The sequence below is a fragment of the Passer domesticus genome, chromosome 3 (assembly GCF_036417665.1).
Source record: "Passer domesticus isolate bPasDom1 chromosome 3, bPasDom1.hap1, whole genome shotgun sequence".
In the NCBI taxonomy this organism is placed as follows: domain Eukaryota; kingdom Metazoa; phylum Chordata; class Aves; order Passeriformes; family Passeridae; genus Passer; species Passer domesticus.
In genome coordinates this window covers 106,761,054-106,786,187 of record NC_087476.1, presented here as the reverse complement: position 1 = coordinate 106,786,187, position 25,134 = coordinate 106,761,054, and the positions used below count along the sequence as shown (strand labels likewise).

Genomic DNA, 25,134 nt, shown 5'->3' with positions numbered 1-25,134 from the left:
GTTGGTGAATTCTGTTTCCTGCTCTCAAGGAAATCCCCCTGTTATTTACTTCTCCCTCTGTAGGTCTGTTTGTTGCTAGAATGCCTTTGGCAGCTCTGAAGGCAGAGTGATTTTCCAGAAAAACAGGGCAGGTTAAAAATTGCCTTTTGAATTAGAACATGTCTGCTTCATTCCTGTGACACTGCACTGGAGATGTGATCCAGTAAAAATCAGCCCTGCTGAGTACCTTTCTTTATATATCTGCTGCTGGAGAGAATTCAAGCATCTTACCTAGTTTAATTACATTCTGAGAATTTAAGGCAGGATTTTAGCAGTTCTTTGCTAAATGTTCAGGCAGAGGGGAGGGAAAGAGAAATAAATGGTGTGTGTTTAGAATTTGCAGTCTTCTCTGCACAGCGTGTGTAATTTCATTTTGGGGCTATGTATTCACCCCCAGTATTGTGATGAAATGTTGCTCAGATGTGTCTGAGAGCAGCTCCTCAAAGTGAGCACACACCCATGTGGATGCTGTTGGGAAAGACATTGTCATTTGCCACATGTGTGGTTTTTAACTGTTATTTCCTGGGCAGGAAAAAACAGCAACAACTGCTGGCATCAGAGACAGGGAGGTGTGTGCACTTTGGTGCTGCTGGGGAGGAAAGATACCCATTTCTGGCTCGCTTCTTGCTCCCTTTTTTGATATGTGGGCCAGGAAGGGCCAATTAGCTCTGATTGCCAGTTTAACCTGGGTGGCAGGTACCTTTGGTAGCTGTGAGGATCAGGGTCAGCTTTTCAGATTTTCAGGTGCTGGCACATGTGTGGTTTGTGGTCTCACTCATCCTCCTCTGTGAAGGCTGTCCTTAACAAGACCCTGTTACTGAGCCACTCCTGGGGCAGAGGCAGGAGAGGAATGGGGCATCTGAGCCATCCCTAGTTCTCTCCCCAGTCTGATGGAGGCTCCTTGTCCTGTTTTCTGTGCTGGACCTCCCATGACTGTCAGTGCTGAGTTGCCATTAGCTCTTCCTCTGAATTACCATTGGTAGTGCTCCCCAAGCAGCCAGCTTGGCGTATGCCGACAGCTGTTGGATATCAGCCAAAAATGTAAGTTTATCCTTTCGCCTTCTTTTTAGGCTCTTCTTGTTTCCCTTCCCCAATTCTATTGCTTCATTCATTGAGGGTATTTCTTCCAGCAGCAATTGCACATCTCCTCTGGCTCTTGTTTTCCTTGTTCTGTCACAGGAATTTGGATTATTGCCTACAGGGCTCAGGTGAAGCCCAGATTTAGTTCAGCTGCCTTTCCACTTTCTTTCTGCCCCCAGGAAATTAAACACCCCCACAGAAAAAGTTCCTACTCTTTTTTCCCTATATGTAAGGAAAGAGCATTCGGTTTGTGAGACATGCTATGTATGTCTTTTCTTTCCTCATATTATGAACTCTTCAGTGAGGAAACTATTTATTTTCTCTCATCTATACTGTGAAGTATATTACTGGTCCCATAAAAATATATATATCTCAATAACTATGTTTTTCTCTCAAAAAAATGGGAAAAACCTTAAAGTTGCATAGTAAAATTTGGTCTGAAATATTTCATTCATCAAAGACATTCTGAGAAAACAAGAATGGTTCAAGTGATTTTTTTTTGAAGTGTCAAGGAAATGGACACAGTACTTGAAGCTTCTGAATGAACTTCTTAAGAAATGTTATTTCTACAAAGACTGAATAGGTATTTTAAACATTTTCAGGGTGACAAGATACAGACATATCAGAGTATCTCCAAAATGTTCTGTCCTTACAAATTAGCAATATTATTAAATCATGAGGTGTATGGATAGGTGCCATCCTGTATCCCAAGTCAGGGAATATTAAGTGCTGAAAGGAATGTTTTCTCCAAGCAGCTCAAACTGTCTTCTTACTTTCTTGAGTTCCACTTTTTTCCCCAGGAGGTCTGAGTTAGTCTAAACCACTTGTCAGAAATCTCATTTATTTTTGATATGTTGTCCTTTGCTGCTTTATGCATAATTCAGAAAGGGAAAAAATAATCCAAGTGGATAGAATGAAAAGAAAATAAAAAATTAAAAATAAAATCCTGCATATTTACCCAATTTTCACATCTGATCCTTTGACTGAAAAGGCATCTATCAGAGTGGCATTTCTTCTGGCTCATAGCCAAAATGAAGGGAAAACCATCTCAGCTTAACTGGTTAAAGCTTGTCTGCCTACCACTGCAATTGGGAAACTCACTTACTATCACAGACTTGCTAGAACAAAACAGGCAAAAATTTCCATTTTAATTTGGCCATTTTAATTTTGTTTATGATCACTACAAAAATTAACAATGTAGTTTCTTGTACTCAAATTCCATGCCCATCTCTCTGAAGAGCACAACTGAGCACCAGATGTGTGCAGCAGACTTTCTTCTGGCCTGATTTCAAAAAATCTTGGAAAGGGATCTGTCCCAGTGCTGCTGCTACTTTGGGGTATTTATTTGGGCTGCTCTGTGTCAGGTTGTGAGGGGTCAGCACAGAAGAAAAAGCAGACAACAGGTCTTAGGTGGAAAATCTGAGGGTCTTTTATTCTTCTTGCCACAGTAAAAAGAGCGCTCCTGAATACAGCCAAACACCAAGCTGGTGATCCCAACTTATGTACACTAGCATGGAACATTCTAGAAACATCCTAACCAATCATAACAGGCAATGTAATTTATATTAACATAGTAACTCCCATGAGCCCATTCAAACAAACTTTTAACTCTCCCTAACTTAAAACAGTGTCCCATAACTTAGGGTGTAGCTTCCATGGCCTTGAGTTGGTCCCGGCTATGACTGGCCAGGCCGGGCCATTGGATCTCCACAGGTGTGGGGAGAGATCTGTTCCTGAGCAACACAGCAGATGTGTACCTTTATATCAGCACATCCACCTCTGCTAAGGGACTCGTCCTGATCCCAGCAGGATTTGGTCCCCCTGAGCAGAAGCAACATCTTGTTGCAGCACATCTACTATGGCAATAAGGACAAAACACAGCAAATTCTCTGCAGGAATCTCTGGGGTTGCTTATGTCAGAGACTGACATGGTGCTGAATCTCCAACCCACAGCCTGCTGTAGAACTACAGCCCTCTGGTGGCACCAAATCACTTATTTTGTCAAGAGCTGCATAACATAATAGGGAAAATCTCACCTTTGGGCTCTGACCAGTAACCTGGTGTTGCCTGGAAGGGTAAGAATATCTCTAGGGCAAGAGTCCAAGAAGCAGGGTGCAAGTCAGCATCTGTCTGTGATGCACCGCTTCTAAAAACTTCTAAAGAAAATTCAGCCACTGAGTGCAAGGGTACTTACCTCACAGTAAAGTGGGAGGGTATTTACCTCACAGGATTAGGAGAGACCTTTTTCATTGTCCTGAAAAAATTACTTGCCCTGGGAAGAGGCCAGTAAGGACCCCTCAATAGTGTTCTGACAATCAGCAATAAACTCTTCTGTCTCCAAAAGGAGCATGAAACAAGCATCCCTTACTCTTGGGTAGAGTTTGTTTAGCTTGATGTTTAAAGTACTTAAATCACTGAGATCTTGCAATATTTTACTCCCTGCGCTTCATTAGAGGAAGGATCAGCCTACTTGTCTTATATCTCATTCATAGCTTATATTGCACAGTTTAAAGTCATTATTCCTTGATTTACTTACTATGGTCATGGAAAAAAAAAATACACAAGAATTTTTTTTTCCGATGTGCTGGTCTCTTTCATATTTCAATATATGTTCTTTGATTCTTCTTTAAAGCTAATCAGTACAAATTCATTTCATCTTTCTGATCGATCATTCACAAAAAGTTCTGCTTTGAATGTCTTCACAGCAGTTTGTTCAGGTAGGTAATGTTATGTATTTGGTCATGGCTCTTTAGCATCATTTTTCAAAATGAAGAATAACCTCAATTTTCATCTATGAGATCTCAGCATGAAAATTGTGACATATTTCATTATCACACCTTATCTGAAGTTTTTTCTGGACTACAGGAACAGGAAACCCTGGGCTGTAGCATCAGGTTCTGAATAAAGCCAAATAACTTGAAAAGACAGCAAGGGTGAATTGAGTGCCTCAGCTGGGCTGTACCAATAAATTTGATTGTTTTATAGCAGCAGTTGTACCAGCAAGCTGTCATATTATTACTGAGAAAACACTCAACTTGGAGGATTAATTTGAAAGCTCTGAGCCCACTGCCTTGGGGGAACTCTATAACTCTTTACCCCATCTTAACCCAATGCAGAAAAGGCTTTTGCCATGAGAAAAGAAACAGAGCTGGAAGTTCCCAGGGTAGGGAAAGTACATGAGCTCCAAGTTTGTCCTATCGCTATGGCCAGGAAAACGTGTCCAACCACAGCTGGGGCTGGGCTAGTTCTTATCAGAAAGATAGAGTTCCTTTGGATTGTGACCTTTTTTAAAATGTATTTTATGCATTTTGATTTAGTTTGAGAAACTTGTGTTGACTTAGCCAAGCAGTAAGCAGTACAAGCAGGTTTTTGCCACTGCCAAAATATATTAATGTTGTGCATAAGGGATATAGACAAATTAGATTGCAAAGTGATTTATAGAAATACAAGCAATTAAAGAATGAAAAAATCACCCTCTTATACCACAAATTTATTGAGCTGTGTAAGTAAACATCCATTCTGGGTTGATGGTGATATATTAAACAGCAAATAACCAGCCTTCAGATTTTGTTATTCGAAGAAGACACACATAATGTGGGGGCAAAGAGGGAAAGTGCGAATTGTTTCTGTATGCTCCTTGTTTATACTGCAGGTGTTAGGATGAATAGTGTTCATTATTTGTGTCCTTCAGTACACACTCATTGATTTAAATCTAAAAATATTTCAAGCAGTTTGTTAGGCATTTCATTGCTGTGTATACAGCTAACCTTTCAGTATTTGAGCCATCTCTAAATAGGAAACAGTGGACAAGATCCCTGTGTAATTCACATTTGTGGTCCAGATGAGCCAAATAATTCAGTGCATAACAGAAGCAGATTGATCTTTCTGAGGTGTTTTTGATTCTTTATTTTTGAAAAGAGTAACAGCTACGGTTTGTTCCAAATTGGTTTTCCTTTTAGGCTATCTTATTCTGATTTGCTGCATTTGTGTTCAGTTTTGGGCTTCTTGCTACAAGAAGGACAGGGAGGTGTTGCAGCACAAGTCTGATGAGGGGGAGCTGAGGGAGCTGAGCATGTTTAGCCTGGAGAAAAGGAGGCCTTATCTCTCTCTCCAACTATATGAAGGAGGTTGTAGTGAGGTGGGGTTTGTCTTTTCTCCTAAGTAACAAGTGACAGAATGAGAGGAAATGGCCTTAAGTTGTGCTAGGGGAGGGTTAGATTGGATATTAGGAAAAAAAAATTGCTGGAAGGGTTATCAAGGGTTGGAACAGGTTGTGCAGAGAAGTGGTGGAATCATCATACCTGGAAATGTTAAAAAACTTGTGGATGTGACAGATGGGGACATAGTTTAATGGTGAACATGACAGTGCTGGGTTCTTATTGGCCTTTTCCAGACTTAACAATTCTATAATTTCTATGATTTGCATGTTCACAAGCTGTCTGGAGGCCAGGGTGATCCTTAAGTCACCTCCATCTCAAAAAGTCACCAACACAGAGCCTGAGTCAAGTAAGCTTGCCTTGGCTCTGGTAAAGCTGTGTCTATAGCATGCCAACAACAGAAACTGCCCAGGATGAGGTCTTGGAGTCAGGGATCTCACCTTACAGACATGCATGTAATAGCAAAGCATGCTATACCAAACCCAGATTCTCCCAGTAGAAGGCGTGGGATAAATCTCAATAACAGAAAGTGGGACTGCAGGGGTTCCTCTGCAGACAGACCACCCCGTTTAGGGACATGGTGAGTCACTGGAAGGCCAGTCCTTTTACTACCTAAGGACTTAAGGTCAGCATGGAGTCAGTGCTTCTTCCAGCCACTGAAAGAGAGATGGAATAGCACTTACGTGGGCTATTATTTTACTGAAAGGCTGTCTAAATCCATAAAAACTCTTGCCATGAAAATACACCGCCCACAATCCAGCAGAATCTACTTTCTGATCTCTTCTGAAAGACTAACTTTGTTAAAAGCTCAGCTACATTGTTGGGGTAATCAGGCTGCTCCTGCCAAAAAGCTGCAAATGCTGATATGTTTGTGCAGCATGGAAACCAGTGGTTTCACATTCACTGGTTCATAAAGATCGCAAACATTTCTGAAAGATCTATCTCTGTTTTGCTATTTATATACTTTGGAAGTAGACTGTGGAGCTGTACAGTCTGTGTGTGCAGCCTAATTTAATTTTTGGAGAAATCATTTGATCTTTCCCCATGGCACTTGCAAATAATCTGAAGCAGAATAAGAAATATGTAGGATATGTCTAATGAACTTTTCCCCCTTTTGATTCAAATTTAGTAGCAGAGAACCCAATCTTTCTTTTTGAAGTTGAACTTTTTGAGTCACCTGAGCAGCAACTGCTTTCTTCACCTCTGTACTTGCCATCAGTGCCTTGAGATATGTTGAGCTTCAAAATACATGAGTTTTAAGTACTCATTTAAGATATGACCATTAAGAAGTGAAATTGACTTTTATATGAACTATTAAATGATATCTCAAAATTGGAATGGCTTGGTGTTGGGCTTTCTGTCTGGACAAGTAGATTAGGGAAGAACACATCCAAGAAATAGAGTTTTTCACGTGAAAGACAGGAAAAAAATACTAGAGGAGTTGCATCAAGGGGAAATTAAAGCCTTTTAGGGAATGGCAGCACACAAGACTCCATTATGGTGGAAGTAAAGGAAGAATGGTGGCTCCTCCGGGATAGTATGGAAAGTTCACGATGAGGTGGACTGTCTTTTGGCTATCCCCAAAGAAAGTGGCTTCCCAAAGAGGCTCTGTTAAGCCAGGGGTTTTAGTACCATTGCTGCTTGGATTCTTCTCATGCCAGGTAGAATTAACCTGCAGAAAATCCTGACATGAAGCCTGAAGTGAGAACAAAATGACCAAATCTTGCCCATGGAGCTGGAGTCACATTAATTTTTATATATTATCCCGTCATTCTAAATGATCACAAAAAAACCCTGTCAAATAACAAAAATCAAAGGCTGCCATCCACTCACACCAAAATCCTGTCTCAGCAGAAGGCCTCTGTGCACAGCCCTGGGGACACTCCATGGGACAAAACTCTCCCCCCAGCACAGCCATGAAAGGCTTTGAGCTCAGCCTTCAAAACTGCAAAGCAGTTGTTTTGTTTTCCATGGATAATGCTTTAATCCACCGGGTGAAAGCTGGATGTTGCTCTCTTTTATCCTGGCTGTACACGATTGCAATGCTGGAAAAGAAAAGCCCCTAGCCCTTCTGTGCCCGCCGCTCCTCCGAACTGCTGACGCCTGGATGGGCAGCTCCAAGGCGGGGCCATTGGGATTTATTTAGTTCACTGCTGCAGATGATGCCTTTAGTGCCACAAACCACCCTGGAGACAAGTCCTAATCGTCTGGGGGTGGGGACTATGTTCAGTTCTTCTTCCCCAAACCCCCCAGACATAATTCAGATCCAAACTGGAGAGACAGGCAGGCACACAAGAGGGGACCCCGGCACTGCACAGCCCCTCTGAAGCCATGTACAGGAGCAGCTTCCTCCGTGAGGTACGCAAGGAGAAGTACGAGCGGTCAGATGCCTACGATGAGCTGCGAGGCTCCCCGGAATTCGACAGTTTGGCCCAAGCCCGGGGCCTGGAGAACCTGCAGGAGCTCAACGAGCGCTTTGCCAGCTACATCAACCGTGCGCGTGTGCTGGAGCAGCGCAACACCATCCTGCGCAAGCAGCTGGAGACCTTCCAGCGCATGGATGAGCTGGTGGGCTTGGACGAAGCCTTTGCTGGGCAGATTGAGTTCAACCGGCAGCGGATGAGGGAGCTGGCTTCTGACCGAGCCAAGCTGGAGCGGGAGGAGAAGGATGCCCAGCGCATGCTCGATGAGTACCGCAACAAGTAAGGCTTACAATCCGTGGAGGACGGGTGGTGTCATTTCCATAGTTAATCTTTGTAATAAGGATGGGTTCGGTGTCACTGCTACTTCTTGAGTGTGGGTGATGCCTCTCTGTGTGTATCAGGCTTGTCAAGGGACGGTGTGTAAGCCCATGGTGAAAAGTAAGGTATCAGGACTTGGGGAGCTGCAGCTCTGCCTTTCCTGGTCTCCCTGCTCATAGATGGGAAAATGCTCTCTCCATTCTACAGCAGCAGCCCTGGCACACATCGACTGCTGTTGTTCATTAGACGTAAGAGAACTGTGCTCTGAGCTGCAACGACAAAATAACCTTATTTGACTACCAGGTGTCTGAAAGCAAGTCTTGTGTCTGAGCAGCCCAGAGTTACACCATCCCAAACATCTTCTGAAATATGCAGGATGTCTCTGAGAAACTCTTATTTGCAGCCACCATGAAGTACCTGGGCCAGTCTGTGCCAACCACATCTGTGATGTGTCATGAAAACAAAGGAGATACATTTTTTCCTATAAAATTTGCCCTCTTCTTCTTCCTTGCATCTTGCATTTCCATCTTCTGCCACTAAAACAATAAGAATAGGCTTCCCCTAATTTCACCTCTTTAACCTCTGCGCCACCAAAAATCAAAGAGCAGGAGCCTCACACGCTGATGGAGATGACTGCCTTCCCTCCAGCAACAGGCAATTTTGGTCACATGGCTAAATTACACAAGAGTTGATGAGCATCGCTCATAGGACAAAAGAGTTTAATCCTCCTGTTACTTATTGGTCAGGGATTTTTTATCCCCAAAATGTCTATCTGGCTATGTCACCCATAAAAATTTGGCACACTGCCAAATAAGCAGCCAAGTAGGGGTTGTGAGCTACATCATACCTATAGAAATGCCAAGCCCCGATCTATCTTTTTCATCTGACAGGAGAGAATAGCCCATCCAGGGCACTGAGGCTTATTGCTGCCAGTGGTCAGATGCCCACAATGTCCTGACTCAGTGCCAGTGGGTAACAAGCACCTGATTAGGCAGAACTGTATTTCAATATTTATGAGCAGGAAATTCAACTGTGAGTCAATGCTGTAGTTTAGCTGTTGACTCTGGTACTTGCTCGTGTTTTTATTGCACGGTGCTCATGAGGATTTGACTACACTCAGTACTTAATTTTCTAGCTGCATATTAGTCAAAAATCTGTGTGAATAATACAGGATTAGTAATGTGACACAAAGTAATTTACTTTATTGGAGCTGCTTTAAGCAAACTGTAGAAAGGTGGGGAATAATACACGACATTGAAAATCCAGAGGAGGAGACAACACCCAGGAAAAGGGCTGTGCTTTCAGAAAGTAAGATTTATGACCTGCTAAAGGGGTAGTTAGTGGCTTCCTAGAAAAAAAAAGGGTGGTACTTTTTTGTTCAGTCCCGGGATGCTCACTCAGCAGCTGTAAACAAAAGAAGGAAACCTTGACTAAATTCAAGCCAAAAATTGCAATTTAAAAATTAAAGATACATAACATGTACTCTGCCATCTTATAGCTCTGATTTCAGTTCCTGAAAGTTATAAACAAAGCTCCCTAAATAAAATATGGGAGGAATAATCTTCTGTGCCCTATTAGGGGCTGCTGAAACCAGAAACATTCCTGTGCTGAAGTCCTGCTCTCCTCCCTGAGTCTTTATTCTGTTGGCAACTGCAGGTTTCTTGCTGCAGCTCGAAGCATAAAGCTTTTGGTGCACTAGTATTAACAAAATCTCTTAGAGGGGAGCATTTTGAATCAATTAATTGACAAATGTCTGTGTCCTTCACTAATGCAAAGAATTTTGACTGTTACAATCCATTCTTTCACTCACCTTCACTGTTGGGGAAATAGATTTGTATCTAAGTAAACCTTTTAAGCTACATTTATATAAATAGGCCTTTTAAAGTTGCATTTAGACAGAGTAGAGCCTAAGACTACTGGGTCTGTGCAATTAAATGTTCATCAACCATTAAAAAGTAGAACTACATTGAAATTCACTTTTAAATCCTCTATGGTCACATTCATAGCTTTTCTCATTAACATGAATAGTTCAGATTATGTACCAGGGGAGAATGCTTTCTCTTGAAGTTGCAAAAAAAAAAAAAAACAAACAAACAAACAAACAAAAAAAACCCCCAAAAAAACAAAAACAAAAACAAAAAAAAAACAAATAAAAACCAAACCAACCAAACAATCAATGTTGGGAATAGTCGGGATGCATCTAGTAAAAACCACTAATTATGCTACCTATTGAGCACCTGACCACCAATATTATAGCAACATTGCATCTGGATGTGGGACAGGATGGTATTTCTCTCTCCATGATATTGGGAAAGGTACTGGAATCCAGATTTTAGTGGCCTTAACTGAACAGGATAAACAGACTTCAGAAATTAAAAGTCTTGCTAATCAATTGTTTAATTAAAAAATTTGTGCACTGCTAATGCAGTGAACATGATTCCCTGGACACAGTAATTGGCACAGTGCTCTCCAGAACAGATGTGATACTCTGCTGTGTGTTGATACTCTGATAAGCTAACACCCTTTGGGGCCAGAGTGGAGACCCAACACGTGTGAGAAAACAAAAAGAAGTGGTAAAACACAATAGCTAGGATGTGGGGACTCCACTGGCAAAGCTGCCTTCCTGCCCCTTCTGCAGGGATTGTCTTGGCACTGCTGCTGCTTCTCTGGTGATAGGAGGGACTTCATCCTGCTGCAGCTAAGATGAGGAGCATTTGCCCTCCACACTCTCCACAATCTGCCAGAATATTGTCCTGTGACTGTCAGCTGCTCAGCAGTGGCTTATTGATAACACAGATATAATCTGTTCATAAATCAGCAAAGCACAACCCTCTTGGGCTCATCTGAGCATTCAGGGAATGACCCTGGGTGACAAATATTACTGGCCTGTCCATCATCCTTGTAGGACCTCTCTTTCATAGCCTGTGCCATCCTTGGCACCCAAATTGATGCTGTCTGTTGACGGAAGGTTAGTGAGGTGCATCAGGGGAAGAGAAAATGACAAAGGTAGTAGCCAAGAGGTGCTACTGCCTTTCTGTAGCATTCAACAGAGAGGCACCATTTTTATTCAGATGAAAGGCTCAGGTTTGACACCAAATTGAGTATCTGGCCATTGTGTATTGCTGGGATGGATTGTTACTGTTTCCTCTTTGAAGGGGAGCGAGCCCTTGCAGCAGAGGCAGGGTCCAAAAAAAAAGAGGTGATTGAAATCTTTAATCCTCTGATCTGCTTTCTTTGAGTCTGGCAGCTCCCTCCCCACCATTCTATTCCCCTATGCAAAACAAAACAAAACAAAACAAAAAAACCCCCAAAACAAAAAACAAAAACAAAAACAAACCCCAACAAACAAAACAGTTAACATCCCTTTTCTTTCAACAGTCCAAAAATGTTTGTCGTTGACCTAAAGCTACCTGACTAGGTGAGAAGGTTCGTGTTTTGTTGGTTTTTGAAGGTTTTTTGGTTTTGGTTTTTGTTTTTGGTTTTTTGGGGTTTTTTTGGTTGTTTTTGTTTTTTTTTTTTTTAATGAAGAAAATTGACTTAATGGCTCTTAAGCTCCAGCAATGTCTGACCAGCAAACATCTAATAAAAAAAGTTTTGGACACGACTAGCTAATTACTAAACATAAAAATCAACTTTGAAGCATAACAGGGTTGCTACTCATCAGCCATTGCACTTACAAATACGTTTCAGCAGGCACAGAGGCATCCTGAGGTCTCTGAAGCATTTCAAAGAGGTCCATAGCACTTTTGTACTGAACTTCTGGAAAATACTGAACATTACTTGAAAGAAATTCTCCTTCAAAAGATAATCATGCAAGACTAACTCTCCCAAGCTGCCAGGTAGATTTACAGCTATGTGGCAAAGCACATATTTGGGTTATTTGAGAGTAAAGGAAAATGTAGCTGAATATTTTAGTAACTGAAAAATCTTTTGAGTGAGGATCTAGCAATGACATCTGAATTACATTAGGGCTGAGGTTTAGACACATCAGATGGTTATATATTACTGTGAGTGGAAAACCAGCCTTTTATTGTAACTGTGTATTTGATTTTCACAAGATGCCACAATTTGCTTCATTCTTGCTCAGCTGTCAGAAAGTATCAAAGTTAGGAAAGTGTTTACTGTGAAGTGCACAAAAAAAAAATTAAATAAATAGAAAACTGGCTGGAGTTGAACTACTTGGTAAACTCCTGAAACAAAGGCAGTCTCACTTCTGAAGCTGAAAAATATTCTAGCCTTGGAAGTGAAACTGGTGTTTGTACTAATTGGCAAAAAGGATGTTATTTTAGTCTTTTCAGCAATTTATTGGAGTGATAATGAAATAAAACCTCATCATTTTCACTTGGTTATTTGCTGTTCATGTAAGAATTGAGAACAGACCAGTGACCAACCCTGCTATTATGGGTTTTCAGAAGAAGTTGGTAAACCAGAGCACCAGGTTAAATCCATTTCCTTGTTCTGCCAAGTTCTTCCTTTGTGGTCCTGGTCAGTTTGTGAGTGACATCATCCACTCAGCTTTCCAGTATGTGTTGAAAGAGATGAGAGTAATGTTGGTTGTTCATCCTTCAGGAGAACTGAGGCTGACATGATCATTATAACTTGATCCTTGATGTGCTCAGTCCCGGAGCTGTCGAGTTCCCTCTTGACTGAAGCAAATCCCTTTGATATCCCCAGCACATCTGGGCTGGATCAATAATTTCAGAAGACAGACAAGGACTTATGTTCTGTTCTGAATTTTGGCTTGCATTGGTGTCCATTGCTTTTACTGCAAATGAAGGATCCTTATCACCAGAGCTGACTTGTCACCTACCAGAGTGCTTCTTGTAGATAGTAAGATAATGATAGCTTTTTAATATATCTCTACATCTATTATTTTAGGGAGAGTAAAGTGTTAAATTTAAAGGGTTAAGACTGTATTTCTGCTGCTGTTGGAGTTTGATAAGTCACTTGTTGAGTACTGATGGCAAAGTCTGATTGCCAAAATTGCTTCTGGCTGGTGGCTTTTCAGGGGCTTTTTTGTTTGTTTCTTTGGGTTTTTTTGTGATTTTTTTGTTTGTTTGTTTCTTTGTTTGTTTTTTTTTTTTTTTTTTTTTTAAATGGAGTTTTAAGCCACATCTACTGTTGAACATTTCATATGAGGTTTACTTAGGGAAGGGAATAAATTACAATAAACAACAATTAAGTTTTGTGCTCTGTGAGTAAAAGGACTTTCTAGAAGATAATTCTATTTACATACAAATGTGGAGTCCTAATTCTTAAAGAATATGTGCTGCTTCCTCAAACCAAACATAAACACATTATATATCCAACTCAGCATCAGGAACATGCACTTCATGCACTTGTGGATGTTTTATAAACGCATAAGAATAGTTGGTTAAATGCAGTCCTTACTAAGGCTCACTTGTTCTTTTGACCAAGCTAATATACAAATTGCCATTAAAGGGGACACAAAGCTTGATCCATCTAGGCATCCCAATCCAATGTCTTTCTTACATGGTCAATAGGTAAAATTGCAATCTTCGTGTTTAATGTGCCTGTCATTAAAGCGCTTATTGAACAACAGCAAGTACAATAGAAAACCAAGAACAATGTAATTAAATGTTCCTGTACCATTGTAGCAAATCCTCACAGAATAATCACTGCTGAATGGCTGTCACTGTAGTTCAACACCAATGGAATATGCTTTTATTGCAGATAATCTATTCTTGGGCATTCTGTAAAAAAGTGATAGCAAACATTTCATTGTATTCTGTTACGTAAGCCGAAGACAAGAGTTTAGGCAATTCTAGCACCAAAAAAATAACTAATACTAATCCATGAATAAACCTTTTGGGCCCTTTCAAGATTCATATTCTCCTGTAGCGTGAAGCATATCTTGTGCATGACAGTGCAGATAAAAATGCAGTTTGCCGAGGGATGAACTTCTGAACTTTTATCTCCTTTTCTCCTACTTCCAGGTATAGAAACGAACGTGAATATCAGCAGAGGCTAAAAGAAACCCTGGAGCACCTTAATAAAGTAAGTCTGGGAAAATGCCAGGGGGAAGGTGTGCAATGTTTTCCCTTTGGTTTCATTTACTACAGCGAGCTGCTTTGAAGAAGCAGTGGGAAGATAAATGTCAGAGGAAGGCATTTATTGTCATTATGCCCTTCTCCATCCTCCCCCTCCCTGTGTGTCTGAGCCTTGACAACCTTTTCCCCATGCTTTTTAAACATAGCTACTGTATTAAAATAGTCACTAATGATAACCATGCCATGAATAATTGCTGATTAAGTCCATGTTTTGAAGCCTGGAGTGTCTCAAAGCTCCTTAGTCTCTTGCAGGATATGGTCAGCCCTTCCCAGGACAGACGCTCAGCTTCCCATTAGGTTTCCAAATAAAAGAGAAGCTGCAATTCCCCCTGGTTTGTTCCTTTTACATCAATATAGTTCTTAAACTAATACCATGGGAAAAGCAATTATAAAAATAATAAGATTTAACATAATACAAAGCTTAGAGAAAGATAAAAGTTGGCTGAAGTATTTTGGAAGTTTAGAAACCAGGTCTGTGAAACTGAAAAATCTTGAGTCATCCTCTCTCGCTGCTAGCCTTCATCTGGGTGAAGAACATAGTGTTATATCTTTCCCCAGTTCTACTTTGCACAGGCTATCATTCATCTTCTGTATTGAAAAACCATTAAAGGTGGATTAAATAGAGATTATTTTTTTATTTCCTTGCTATAGATGGCTGGACCTGCTCTGCTGGAGCATTGCCATATCAATGATATGTATGTTTTATAATAAGAAAAGACAAAAAGTGCATTTTAGCATTTCTATAGCCAGTGAGCTCTTGACATCCCACATCAGTTCTGTTTTCCAGAACACTCTGCTGTTGAACATCCTGCAAACCCTTAAAAATTTTTTTGAAGGTAACACTTTTGTTATAGGTTTGCTGGAGCTGGTAAGTCTATCTTCACAGTTCCTCTCAACGAATCTGCAGCTAAAGAAAATGAATTGATTCACCAACCCTAGGCACAGCTCACAAAATCTTGAGGCACGAGGGTGTTTTTTATCCCAAGATGTCCCTGTACACCTCTGTTGCAGCTCCTTCCACTGGGAGCATCAGGTGCTGGAGGGAATACAGCTGGTTTTCTGTACAGGACCCAAGATGTGGCCTGAAAACCTGCACGTGCAGGTGCAAACTCATTCTTTATCTGACAGCTGGGAAAATACTGGTTCTGGAGAGATCTAAAGAATTTCTCTTCCACAGTAATGAAAACATTGCTTCAGCACATGGTCCAGTGTTCTGGAATCATAACATAAAGCAGAATGGCTTTTCAGAAGCTGAGTGATTAGCAAATACCGCAAAGTTCAAAAGAAAATATGTAGACAATGCACTGTTCTGATACACAGCTCCATCGAGGAAGCTGGTCTCTTTGAAAGCATGGAATAAAAGCAGAAGAATTTTTCCCCTTTGAGGGAATATTTGGAAAGCCAAAACCTGCTTTTGTTTATTGCATACAGAAATATTTGCTTATAGGTGTTATCTAAGGGCCTGGGAGCTTTTTTTGGCTCCCTCCCAAACCTCCCAACATGGCCATTGTCCTGCTGATCTTCCTCTCAATAGGACAGGAGAGGAGTGCAGAAAAGCAGCGGGCATTCCTGGTGGCTGGCTCTGATTGTGCTGGGCTGGATGTGTCTGAATCAGCCCCTGGCTCACAAAGCAGAGCCTGCTGGAGAGTTCTGTGCCTGGGAGGCTTAGCAGCACAATAAGACAGCCAGCATTACACATTTTTGGAACAGCGCGTGCTGTAGGCATGCAAAAGGAAAAAATCCTCTTCTACCAGTCATGTGCTGCACCCACAGACCTCAATGGTTTGTTTGCAACCCATGATCCACTCACAGAGGTATTTTTGCAGCTGATAATGGCACATGGGTAATTTGAAAGAGCTACCTTCAAATACTTATTTTTGTATTCTTTGAGTTAAATGCAGAAAACAGGACTTTCTTGAGGCAAATTGCAAACTGGTGGAGGAACTGGCATGTTTTGTAGAGTTGCAAGGAGTACTCAGTTAAATTTTTTTACGATGCTTTCTCAAAAATTATGTTTTATGGTCGTAGTTAATGCCAAACCTAAAAAAGAAATAATTCATTAAGCAGAAAAATAAAACATATCACTACTCTCACATATTAGTAAAATATATTGCCAAGTTCCATGGAAATTACCTGAATTCCATTTTTTATGTTAAATAATGTAACATAGGAAAAATCTAAATTAAGCCTTTGAACAGAAAAGGAGATTTCATTAGATGTAAAGACCAGGGCCACTCATACCTGTGTACTCTGAGATCATGGTTGCTAGTCATATGGTTTGTTCTTTGAACTAATTGGATGTTAGGAACTTTTGTCTTCGCAAATCCCAAAGTATTATAAACTTGTGCAGCAAGATGATTTTTTCCTAAACTTGGTCAGCTGTCATTTTTATTTCCAGAAATGGCTCCAAATTTACAAACATTAGTGACATTTGTGAACATACCAAAGAGGCTGCAAATACTGTGGACCATCCTGGGTTTTTAGAAGGACTTCTTTACAAGGGTTTTTAAAAAGGAATCAGGATACCTCAGATCTTGTCATGACACTAGAGAAATCAATGCCTTAGTCTGCTGGTGTCATTTGTTTAAGGCTCATCCACCACTTTAAGATTTTAACATCAAAATCTGGTATTTCAAATGTCTACTACTTGGCTCCCAGCATTATTTTGACAGTGCCAGTGCCAAACTCTATTGTAAATTACATTTGTGCAGGGCATGGTGAATAACATGGCTCCTGTTTGTTGGTTTCATGATACTGCTGTATGTTCCAGTAGGCTCTTACGCTCCAGGCAGGCTGCTCCATGTGCACAGTGGCTCCTGCAGTGCCTGTGGGATTGCTGTGGGTTTGGCACTCCAGCCACACATACCACCATGCCACGTGTCTCTGCATTGCAGGAAGCTGACGAAGCCTTGCTGTGCAACCTGGAGCTGCAAATTGAGTCCCAGTTCCTGCAAGATGACATCAATGCTACAAAGGACAGATACAAGAAGGTAACTGGCTGAAATTGCTGTTTTCCTTGTAGAGATAGATGTGGAACTTTGCCCTTCTCCATGATCAAATGGGTGGCAAATTAAAGCACATTGCATTTGTGTTTTCGTGGGTGCACATAGCACTATTTATTTTCAGTGGGCACAACAGCCAGATGGTTTGCAGCACCCAAACACTCTTCTCAGGGTCCAGTCACTACAGATGTAGCAGAGTCTTGAATTTGTCAACCTGGTGTCATGGTTTAACCCAAAGTGCTGATCAAGGTGTCTTATATTTCATGCTAAGGAAGCTGTTGCTTTCTTCATCCAATTTTTTGGGAGAGGGCATTCCAGTTAATCAGCAGACATTGTATGATTCCACTGCAGCTGACTTTAACACTTGTTGCCTTCTTCCTGGGAGAACTTGGGAAGTGGGTCTTTGCGATCAAGCCACTGTCCCATCTTGGCTGCTTTTGAAAAAAAGTGACTCTTTTTCATGCCACATGCAAAGATATTTGTGATTCTTATTTTAAAAAATCTCCTATGAAATTGGAAATCATGGAATTTTCAATTAAGGCTATGAACTGTACACTCCTTATCCAAAAGTCTGTGATATACCCTCAGTATGATGAAACTGCTAGCACTCCTGCACTCAAAAGCAGTTATAAGTTGCATTCCAAACCCAAGCCTGAACAGGAATTGGACTTTTATGAGCTAAAATAATTACATATCTAAAAATAAGCCCAAGGAGTACATGGAAATGTCTACCTTATCATGGCATTTTCTAATGAAAATGTTTTTATCTTATCACAGAACCTCATGGAAATCCAGACCTATGTCAATGTCTTGCAGCAGATCATCCAGACAACTCCGCGTGTGTCCCCAATAACCACTGGCATATGTGAGGTAAGTATTTCTCTAAGCACAGCTCTAAGTAAGAAAGAGATAATGTTTACACTTTAAGTGTCCCAGATCATTTAACTTCTGCTCCAAGGTTAGGTGAGAACTGTCAAAACAATGTGTAAGTACTGAACGATGAATAGGGGAGAAAAAAATTTACTGTAGCTTTGAAAAACTGTATCAATGAGGAAAGAGAGATTGTCTTTGCCAGGTGCACTCCAGCATATATATTAGTCCCAAAAATGTGTGGTACAAAGGTATTTGAAGTAGTTGTGCTTCTTCTCTGAGGAGGAGCTGGCAGGATATACGAATATTTTAAGAGAAAGGAAATTTTATCCTGAAGGGGTGAGATGTGGTGAAAATTTAAATGAAATTAATTGATACAGACTAGATGAAAACTTGGTGATTTCCACCACTATGAGTGGCTGTGGCAGGAATGTTCATTATTTGGAAGATGTGACCAGGTTTACAGGGTCTAACCTGTACTGTTACAGACATGCCATCTGATATCTTTATTCTTAAAGCCGTGACACCATTCAACAGAATTTGGCTCGAGGTTCAATACCCACCTTTTATCTGTCTTTTGCCATTTTCTATTTGTCTTTACAGTTTATTTCCAGTAGTGCAATTTCTTTTGGATCTTTTTAGGAGTGAAACATAATTTCCTGTACACACATTGTTTTCTTCCAACCAGGAAAAACTGATAGCAGAGAGGAGGATCCCTGTTCTGCAGAGCCAGCTGGAGGAATACAAGAGCATCCTCTGCCAGCTACAGGCACAGAAATACAAGCTGCAGACAGAGGTATTGGCATCACTAGCCATAAACACAACCATGTTGCTCATGAACTGCTTTTTTTTATGATCACTTGGTAAAACCTCTAACATGGCTTTAACATGGTTATGTTAACTTGGTGGACTTGGAGTGCATTTTCCTTTTAGATTTCCATCTTTTTCTTCAGCTGTTTGATTCCCATTCTCTCAATGGATCAAATTGTCAGGTTTAGATGGCCAGGGTGGGCTGTAGGTATTGTAGGTGCAATGAAGATTTGTCTTTATCAGAATGCCTGATTAGGGATGATTTCCACAATTCAACTGGATTCCTGCAGGACAGAATCAGCAAGATATTGTGAATGGAAAAGTCCCACAAGGCTCTTATGACTTTCTTACTTGCTGAGCTCTGGCTGGAAATTGGCTCCATGAAAACTGATGGGGAACCCTCAGGGCTCTGCCCAATCCTTTCTATCACTGCCACATCCAATGCTGAGCTTGCTGTGGGGAAAACTGAACAGGTTTGGGGAGCAAAGCTGAGAGGGCTATGAGCTACATTTGGCTTTCTGCCTTCATCCATGTCGCTACTAAGCGTTAAGCCAGCATCTCTCCCATGCTTGGACACTACCAGCAGGAAAAACCATATGTTTTTTGCCAAGTCCTGATTTGCTAAAAATGTCTGGCCAAGACTTTGACTAGTTGTCCTTGCCATCTCCCAGCCAAACTTGCCCTAAATCAACCTTCTCCAGCCAGTGCCTGCAAACATGAGTGCAGTGCAGGGCTGGGTGGCAGGAGGAGGAGGAGGAGCAGCTGAAGGCTGAAATGGACAGAAACCAGATCTAAATAGTTGCCAATGGCATCTCTACCTCCATGCAGCTGAATGTTTTTTAGCAGATGGGGTGGAGACTGACCCTAAGTACAGCTTCCTTTGTGCCTCGAGTTGTCCATCCAGTTGAGAGGAATGAAATATTGACAAAAACATCTTTTGGTGGGATTTTGTGAACAGCCATAGCAGCAGCTCATAACTTCCTGAGCATGACTTCTTTGATTAGGGTCAGGGCAGTGTATTTTCCTTGGTCTCTTTCTCATGTCTGATGCTCTGATGGAAAGGACACATGCACTCTGGGATGGACAGGAATCAACATGAGGATGAGATAGTGAATCAATATAGAGAAAAAGAGGAGGAAATCAGCCTTCTGCTGGCAGGTGGAGAGAGGCAGTCTTTGGGGAATTAGTTGTGCGGCTCTCAAAATCAAATCTTCCCATCCCAGTTAGAAAGAGATTATTCATTCATTCATTCCTTCTTGTTGCTTAAGATTAAAAGAGTGAAATAGCTTTATGAGTGGAGGTCAGTAACACAGTTGCTTCTGATAGTGAAGGCTGGATCTGATGACTGAGGTGTCATCAAGTTTCTTTGCTTTCCTGTTTCTGGACCTGACAGCCATGTGCCTGAGAGGTCATGGACCCCACCCCATGAGCACTGAACAGAAAAGAGTCTCAGTCTTGTACACTACAACATAACCAAACTAATGACAAGGGACATCGCTTCTATATTTAGGCTCTTGGCTCTTAAAAGTCCCTTTTTTTATCTTGCCTGAAGCGTACAGAAATAAATCAATTATTGAAGAATTCTTTAGTCACTTATTGCCCCATTAACTTTTTGTGAGTTCATCTCTTTGAAATGTAGGGGAAAAAAAAGAAAAAATAACTATAATAAGTAGCTAAAAATAGCAGAAGAAACTGAGAGGAGATTTACAGGGTGAAACATCCCACCTGAAACTCAGCATTTATTTTTGGAAGGCGACTTTTGCCACCTCCTGGTTGATGTGCTCATTGGTTTTATTGCTGAAGTAAAAAGGCTGAGAAATTGAACTTAAAAGGAGAGATCTTTGTTTAAAATGTGACTTTTGGTCTTATTTGCCCTGTCTGCAGACCACAGAGAGTGGGTATTTCTTGAGCTCATCTTCCCAGTTAAGAACTTTTACTGTCCTTGTAAGGCCCTGCCCACTCTGATAAGTTACTGCTTTTTGAATAACTGAACAAAGGTAGTGAAATTGCTCCTCTGTTTCAGTAGTTCAGCATCATATTGTAATAAAGCATGACTTGCCTTTCATTATGCTTAAAATATGGGGATGGTGAATTTTTCAAAGCTGCTTCTTTCACCACCGATTTTATTTACCAGACAACCATGCTGGAGCAAGCAATTAAAAACACCCAGGAAAGTTATGACGATGAAATTCAGCTTTACAATGAGCAGATTGAAAACCTTAGGAAGGGGATAGAGGAGGCTGAGAGGATCTTGGAGAAGTACACCACTGACTGCCGCCAGCTGGTGATCTACCAGCAGTCCCTGGAGAACGAGCTGGAACGGTACAAACGGATCATCGAGAATGAGGACAGCCGGTAAGGCTGGATTTCTGGGCACTCACAAAGGGACCAGTGATCTCTATTATCTCATTGGAAAAAATTATGTTTAAGGATGTTTGATTCACCTAAAGCTATAGCATTTTCACACCTTTCACTGGTAGATATCTAGGGATAGAAATCTAATTAGATGCAAAATCTGGTCAAACTTCTGCCAAGGAAAGGGTCAGAGCCATTTTGGGCTTTTCTGTCCATGCAGTCTCCTTTCCATATGCTGTCCTGGCATCAGTGTACAGAGGTCAGGAGCACACAAAAGCAATCTGAACATCCTCTCCTCAGACTGGGTGTTGGTGACACTAGCTCAACACTACCAGCAGGTTGATTTTTGGAGGGTGCAGACAAAGCAAATGCCCTGTAAAGCAAAGCATTCTTCACAGCAAAGCCATTACTCAGGCATGGGGAGAAAGAGGAAAAATACAAGAAATTGGCAGGGATTTGGGTTGTGCTTAAACCTACAGAGGAGCACTGTCTCCCTCTAATGTCAACCATCAGCCACAGTGGAGAAAAGGATCTTTCACAGCAGCAGAGCCAGACCCCGAAGCACCCAAACTACTGCTCCAGGCTGTGCAGAAAATGCAGGGGAAGAACACTCACTAAATAGTCCATCCTATGTGTGGGGAATGGGAATTTAATTTTCAGGTCTAATTTTGGACACTGAGTTCTAGTTAGATATATCTTAACAGAGTAATTCTGAACACCATATTGACACTTGGTCTCTGACAGGACAAAACATCTCAAATTCCAGCAGAGCAGACTGGGGAGGACAAAGATACAGTAACTGTTTTGCAATTGGCCTGCCTCTCAGTTTTAATTTTTAACCCTTAATACTACTGACTCCTCAAATGTTTTCCAAGGAAGACTGCTCCAAATTACCTTTTTTGCCAGCCAGCATGGTAAAAATGGATTTAGAGTTCTTGCTGACCGCTGGTAGGCTTGGATTGACTGTTTGCCCATGCAAAAGCTTCCCACCTTTTCAAAGTGCCATGCTAAATGCAAAGCTGTTGCTACATGTTGTAATTACTGGTGTACTTTACCTACTGGAGTATCCCATGTCTCCTGCTGGCAGAAACCAGCTTCACTCCTGTGAAGATGCTGTGGCTGTCTTGATTTTCCCCAGACAAGAAGCAGGTTCCCATCATTCTTTTTGACTCCTCACCTTAGAGAAGTAGATTTCTTTAACCTCTGTGCTTAATTTTGCACAATTTCACTTGCTTTCCCTGAAATGGTGGGGAGAGAACTGATGGATGCACATATTCTCCACAGGCTAAACTCTGCTATAGCAGGAACCCCAGTCACACTCTTCACACAGATTTACCGACCTGCCCAACCTCAGGCTTCAAGAGGAAGAGGTAAACCTGTGATGTGTCTTTCTGTGTCTGTCAGGACATCTTTGTATTTTAAGCTGTTTGTCCATCTGTCTTTAATATGGCCAGCAGTCGCGACAGCCTGACTACAGGCTTGTAAATGCAATCACTTCAGCTTACCTCAGCTGGCCTTGAGACAAGCTGTCAAAGGCCAAAACCACAAGCAAAAGCATTTCTTTGCTAATTTCTACAGTTTGCTACTTAGGCCAGTCAAGAGTAAAATCAAAAGGCACCTGAAATGGTGGAAAGAGCTGCAAGTTTTGTGTTGACTCATTCTGAGTCTGTTTGCACTTTAGTGATGTGCAAAGAGCACCGAGGTATGTTAAGTGCACCAGGCCATTTTTGAGGCCTGTTTTCCTATGAATTATGTTTTCTCTATGTTGTATGTTGGCTTGACTTGTTAGAATTAGGATGCTTGTAAACCTGCTGACAAGGAAATGGCCAGAGCTAAATGAGCAAGACTGCTCTCAACAAAGGAATTGGTGCGATAGGTTCTAACACATGGGATGACTTAAATCCAAGGCTTACTGGGGTTTTAATAATGACAAACTGCCTTGAGAATGGAGACAAACCATCGTATGAGGGATGTTTTTGGAATGCAGCTCTAATTTTTCTAACTGCTTTGTGAATTGTAGCAGTTTTATATTGAATGGGTCCATAATGCCTGAGGCCAGATCCTCAGCAGCTGTAAATAACTACTGTTGTGCAAAGTGGTGTTTTACATGCTGAGGATTTGGCCTGTCTCTAGACACACCACTGATTTCTTCTGCATGATGAGCATAGTATTTCATGTGTGTTACTGTACTGTGGCAGGGGACAAAACAGCTGCCCTGGGGAAAGTATGTTAATATCTGTCTGTCCCCATGTTCTTGTAATTATCAGTACCTACCCCTGTCTCCTCTGCTCTAGCTGCTCATGCCATGGTAATCAGTATCTTGCCTATGCTCCTGCTGCTGCTAAGCTCTCATGGGATCTGCGCCTACTGATTGCCCAGGAAATCGGAATCAGGGGGTTCTAAGAGCTCAGTGACAGTGTCTGAGTGATGCCTTTGTACATGGGTGCCTTCTGAGCTCTGTGACCACCAGCCACTGCTGCTCCCTCCTGACATGACTCTCAACATCTGTCCATACTCCAAATTGTCAGGAGTGGAGGTGCCTGGCTCGCTTTTAGACCCCCACGATACAAAGGCTCTCCACCTGCAGTAGTGAGGGCAAGAGGCAGCTCTAGCATTTGCAGTGAATGTATTCAAGCGCTGTTTGTTGTTCTCTTTGCTTTGATTTTTTTTAGATATCACCCAGGCCATGCAAGACATTGCCAGTATAAAGCCCAGACAAAAAGGCCTGACAAAGAAAATTGCCAGGAAAAAGGAGCTGATGTCAAAAGACATAACCGACAGTCACTCCCCTGAAAGAATGTATGAAAGAACTCTGGAAGGTTTTGACCAAGATAGGATGGAGTTTAGGCATGAAGGCTCAGTCAGGTGTGAACCCGAGCAAGAAGGATCAGAATTTGATGAAAAAGAAATGGGCCCAGAGGACGTACCTGATGGAGCCCAGATAAGTAAAGCCTTTGATAAATTGTGTAATATTGTGAGGGAGAAAATAAGAGTCCACAAGAGACCAGAGGCTAAGCCTGATGCCCATCCCAAAGGGCGTTATGTGCTGGTGACAGGGGAGGAAGGCTATCAAGAACCTTGCATCTTGGCCCCCTGTATCCCTGCTGCGGGAGGGATCACAGTTTCCACTGGCAATGGGAAGGTGATGAATGGTGGTGATGTGACGCCCATACCAGAGCTGCCAGAACCTGCCGAACCACCAGAAAAAGAGAAAGGGGAAATCTGTGAAAGGAGAGAAGAGTTTGAACTCCCAGATAAACAGAGGGAGGAGGGGAAAGAAGATGTACTTGAATGGGGGAAAAAAGCAAGAGGAAAAATTGAGCAAATCACAAAGTACCCGGAGATCTCTGAGCCTGAGACAGTTACTTCCTCTGGTCTGATAAGCCCAACTGAGCCAGGACTCCTTCGAGAGACAGAATATGAGCGAGAAGATAAGCAGGGCCTTTTGTTCAGGGAAGCAGCCTTACCTGGCTCGATGAGCTATGAGAAGGTGGAGGTGGTGGAGTCCATTGAGAAGTTTTCAGATGACAAAATTCAGACATATGAAGAGACGGCAATGATTGTTGAGACAATGATAGAGAAGACAAGCAAGAAGAAACCAGGTGACAAAGGCTCTTAAGTGACACATACCCTCTGATAGTCGATTTGTCTGACATAGTTATTAAATTACTGTGTTTTTTTCCTGACCGAATGATACAGTAGTGAGATTTTTGCTGTTTGGTATGGAACAGATTGAAACCTTGATGGCAATTCTGTCTGATGTAGGCTCACCTTTGGTGCAACAACCATTAGTGTTCTCCAGGGCACATCCTATACAACTGATTTTCATGATTAGGACACATGGGAAGAAATTATTATGACAGAGCTGCCTGGCTTTCCACAGTATCCGGGACAAATTTGCATATTCCTCTACTGCTCCTTTAACTGCCGTACGACCCCCCATCTTTGACACAGCTGCAAATGTTAACTTGTGACATCTGGTTCATTTAATAAAAGTTTTGCCTTCTAC

General features: G+C 41.6%; 1 protein-coding gene across 1 annotated transcript; it reads left to right on the top strand.

Moving 5' to 3' along the window:
* Positions 1-6,396: 6,396 nt before the first annotated feature.
* On the top strand, positions 6,397-25,134 carry BFSP1 (beaded filament structural protein 1). The gene is made up of 8 exons (XM_064414894.1): positions 6,397-7,978; positions 13,975-14,035; positions 16,983-17,078; positions 17,868-17,960; positions 18,649-18,756; positions 20,905-21,125; positions 22,410-22,495; positions 23,798-25,134. Exons 1-8 carry the CDS (start codon positions 7,608-7,610, stop codon positions 24,742-24,744), a joined length of 1,983 nt encoding a protein of 660 aa, XP_064270964.1. The 5' UTR covers positions 6,397-7,607; the 3' UTR covers positions 24,745-25,134.

What these genes read in the sequence shown, in the direction of transcription:
- BFSP1 (XM_064414894.1), top strand. Translation starts at nt 7,608, where the DNA reads ATGTACAGGAGCAGCTTCCTCCGTGAGGTACGCAAGGAGAAGTACGAG. An exon ending in CCCTGGAGCACCTTAATAAA is followed by an intron (nt 14,036 to 16,982) that starts GTAAGTCTGGGA and finishes TCTGCATTGCAG; the next exon opens with GAAGCTGACGAAGCCTTGCT. An exon ending in TAACCACTGGCATATGTGAG is followed by an intron (nt 17,961 to 18,648) that starts GTAAGTATTTCT and finishes TCTTCCAACCAG; the next exon opens with GAAAAACTGATAGCAGAGAG.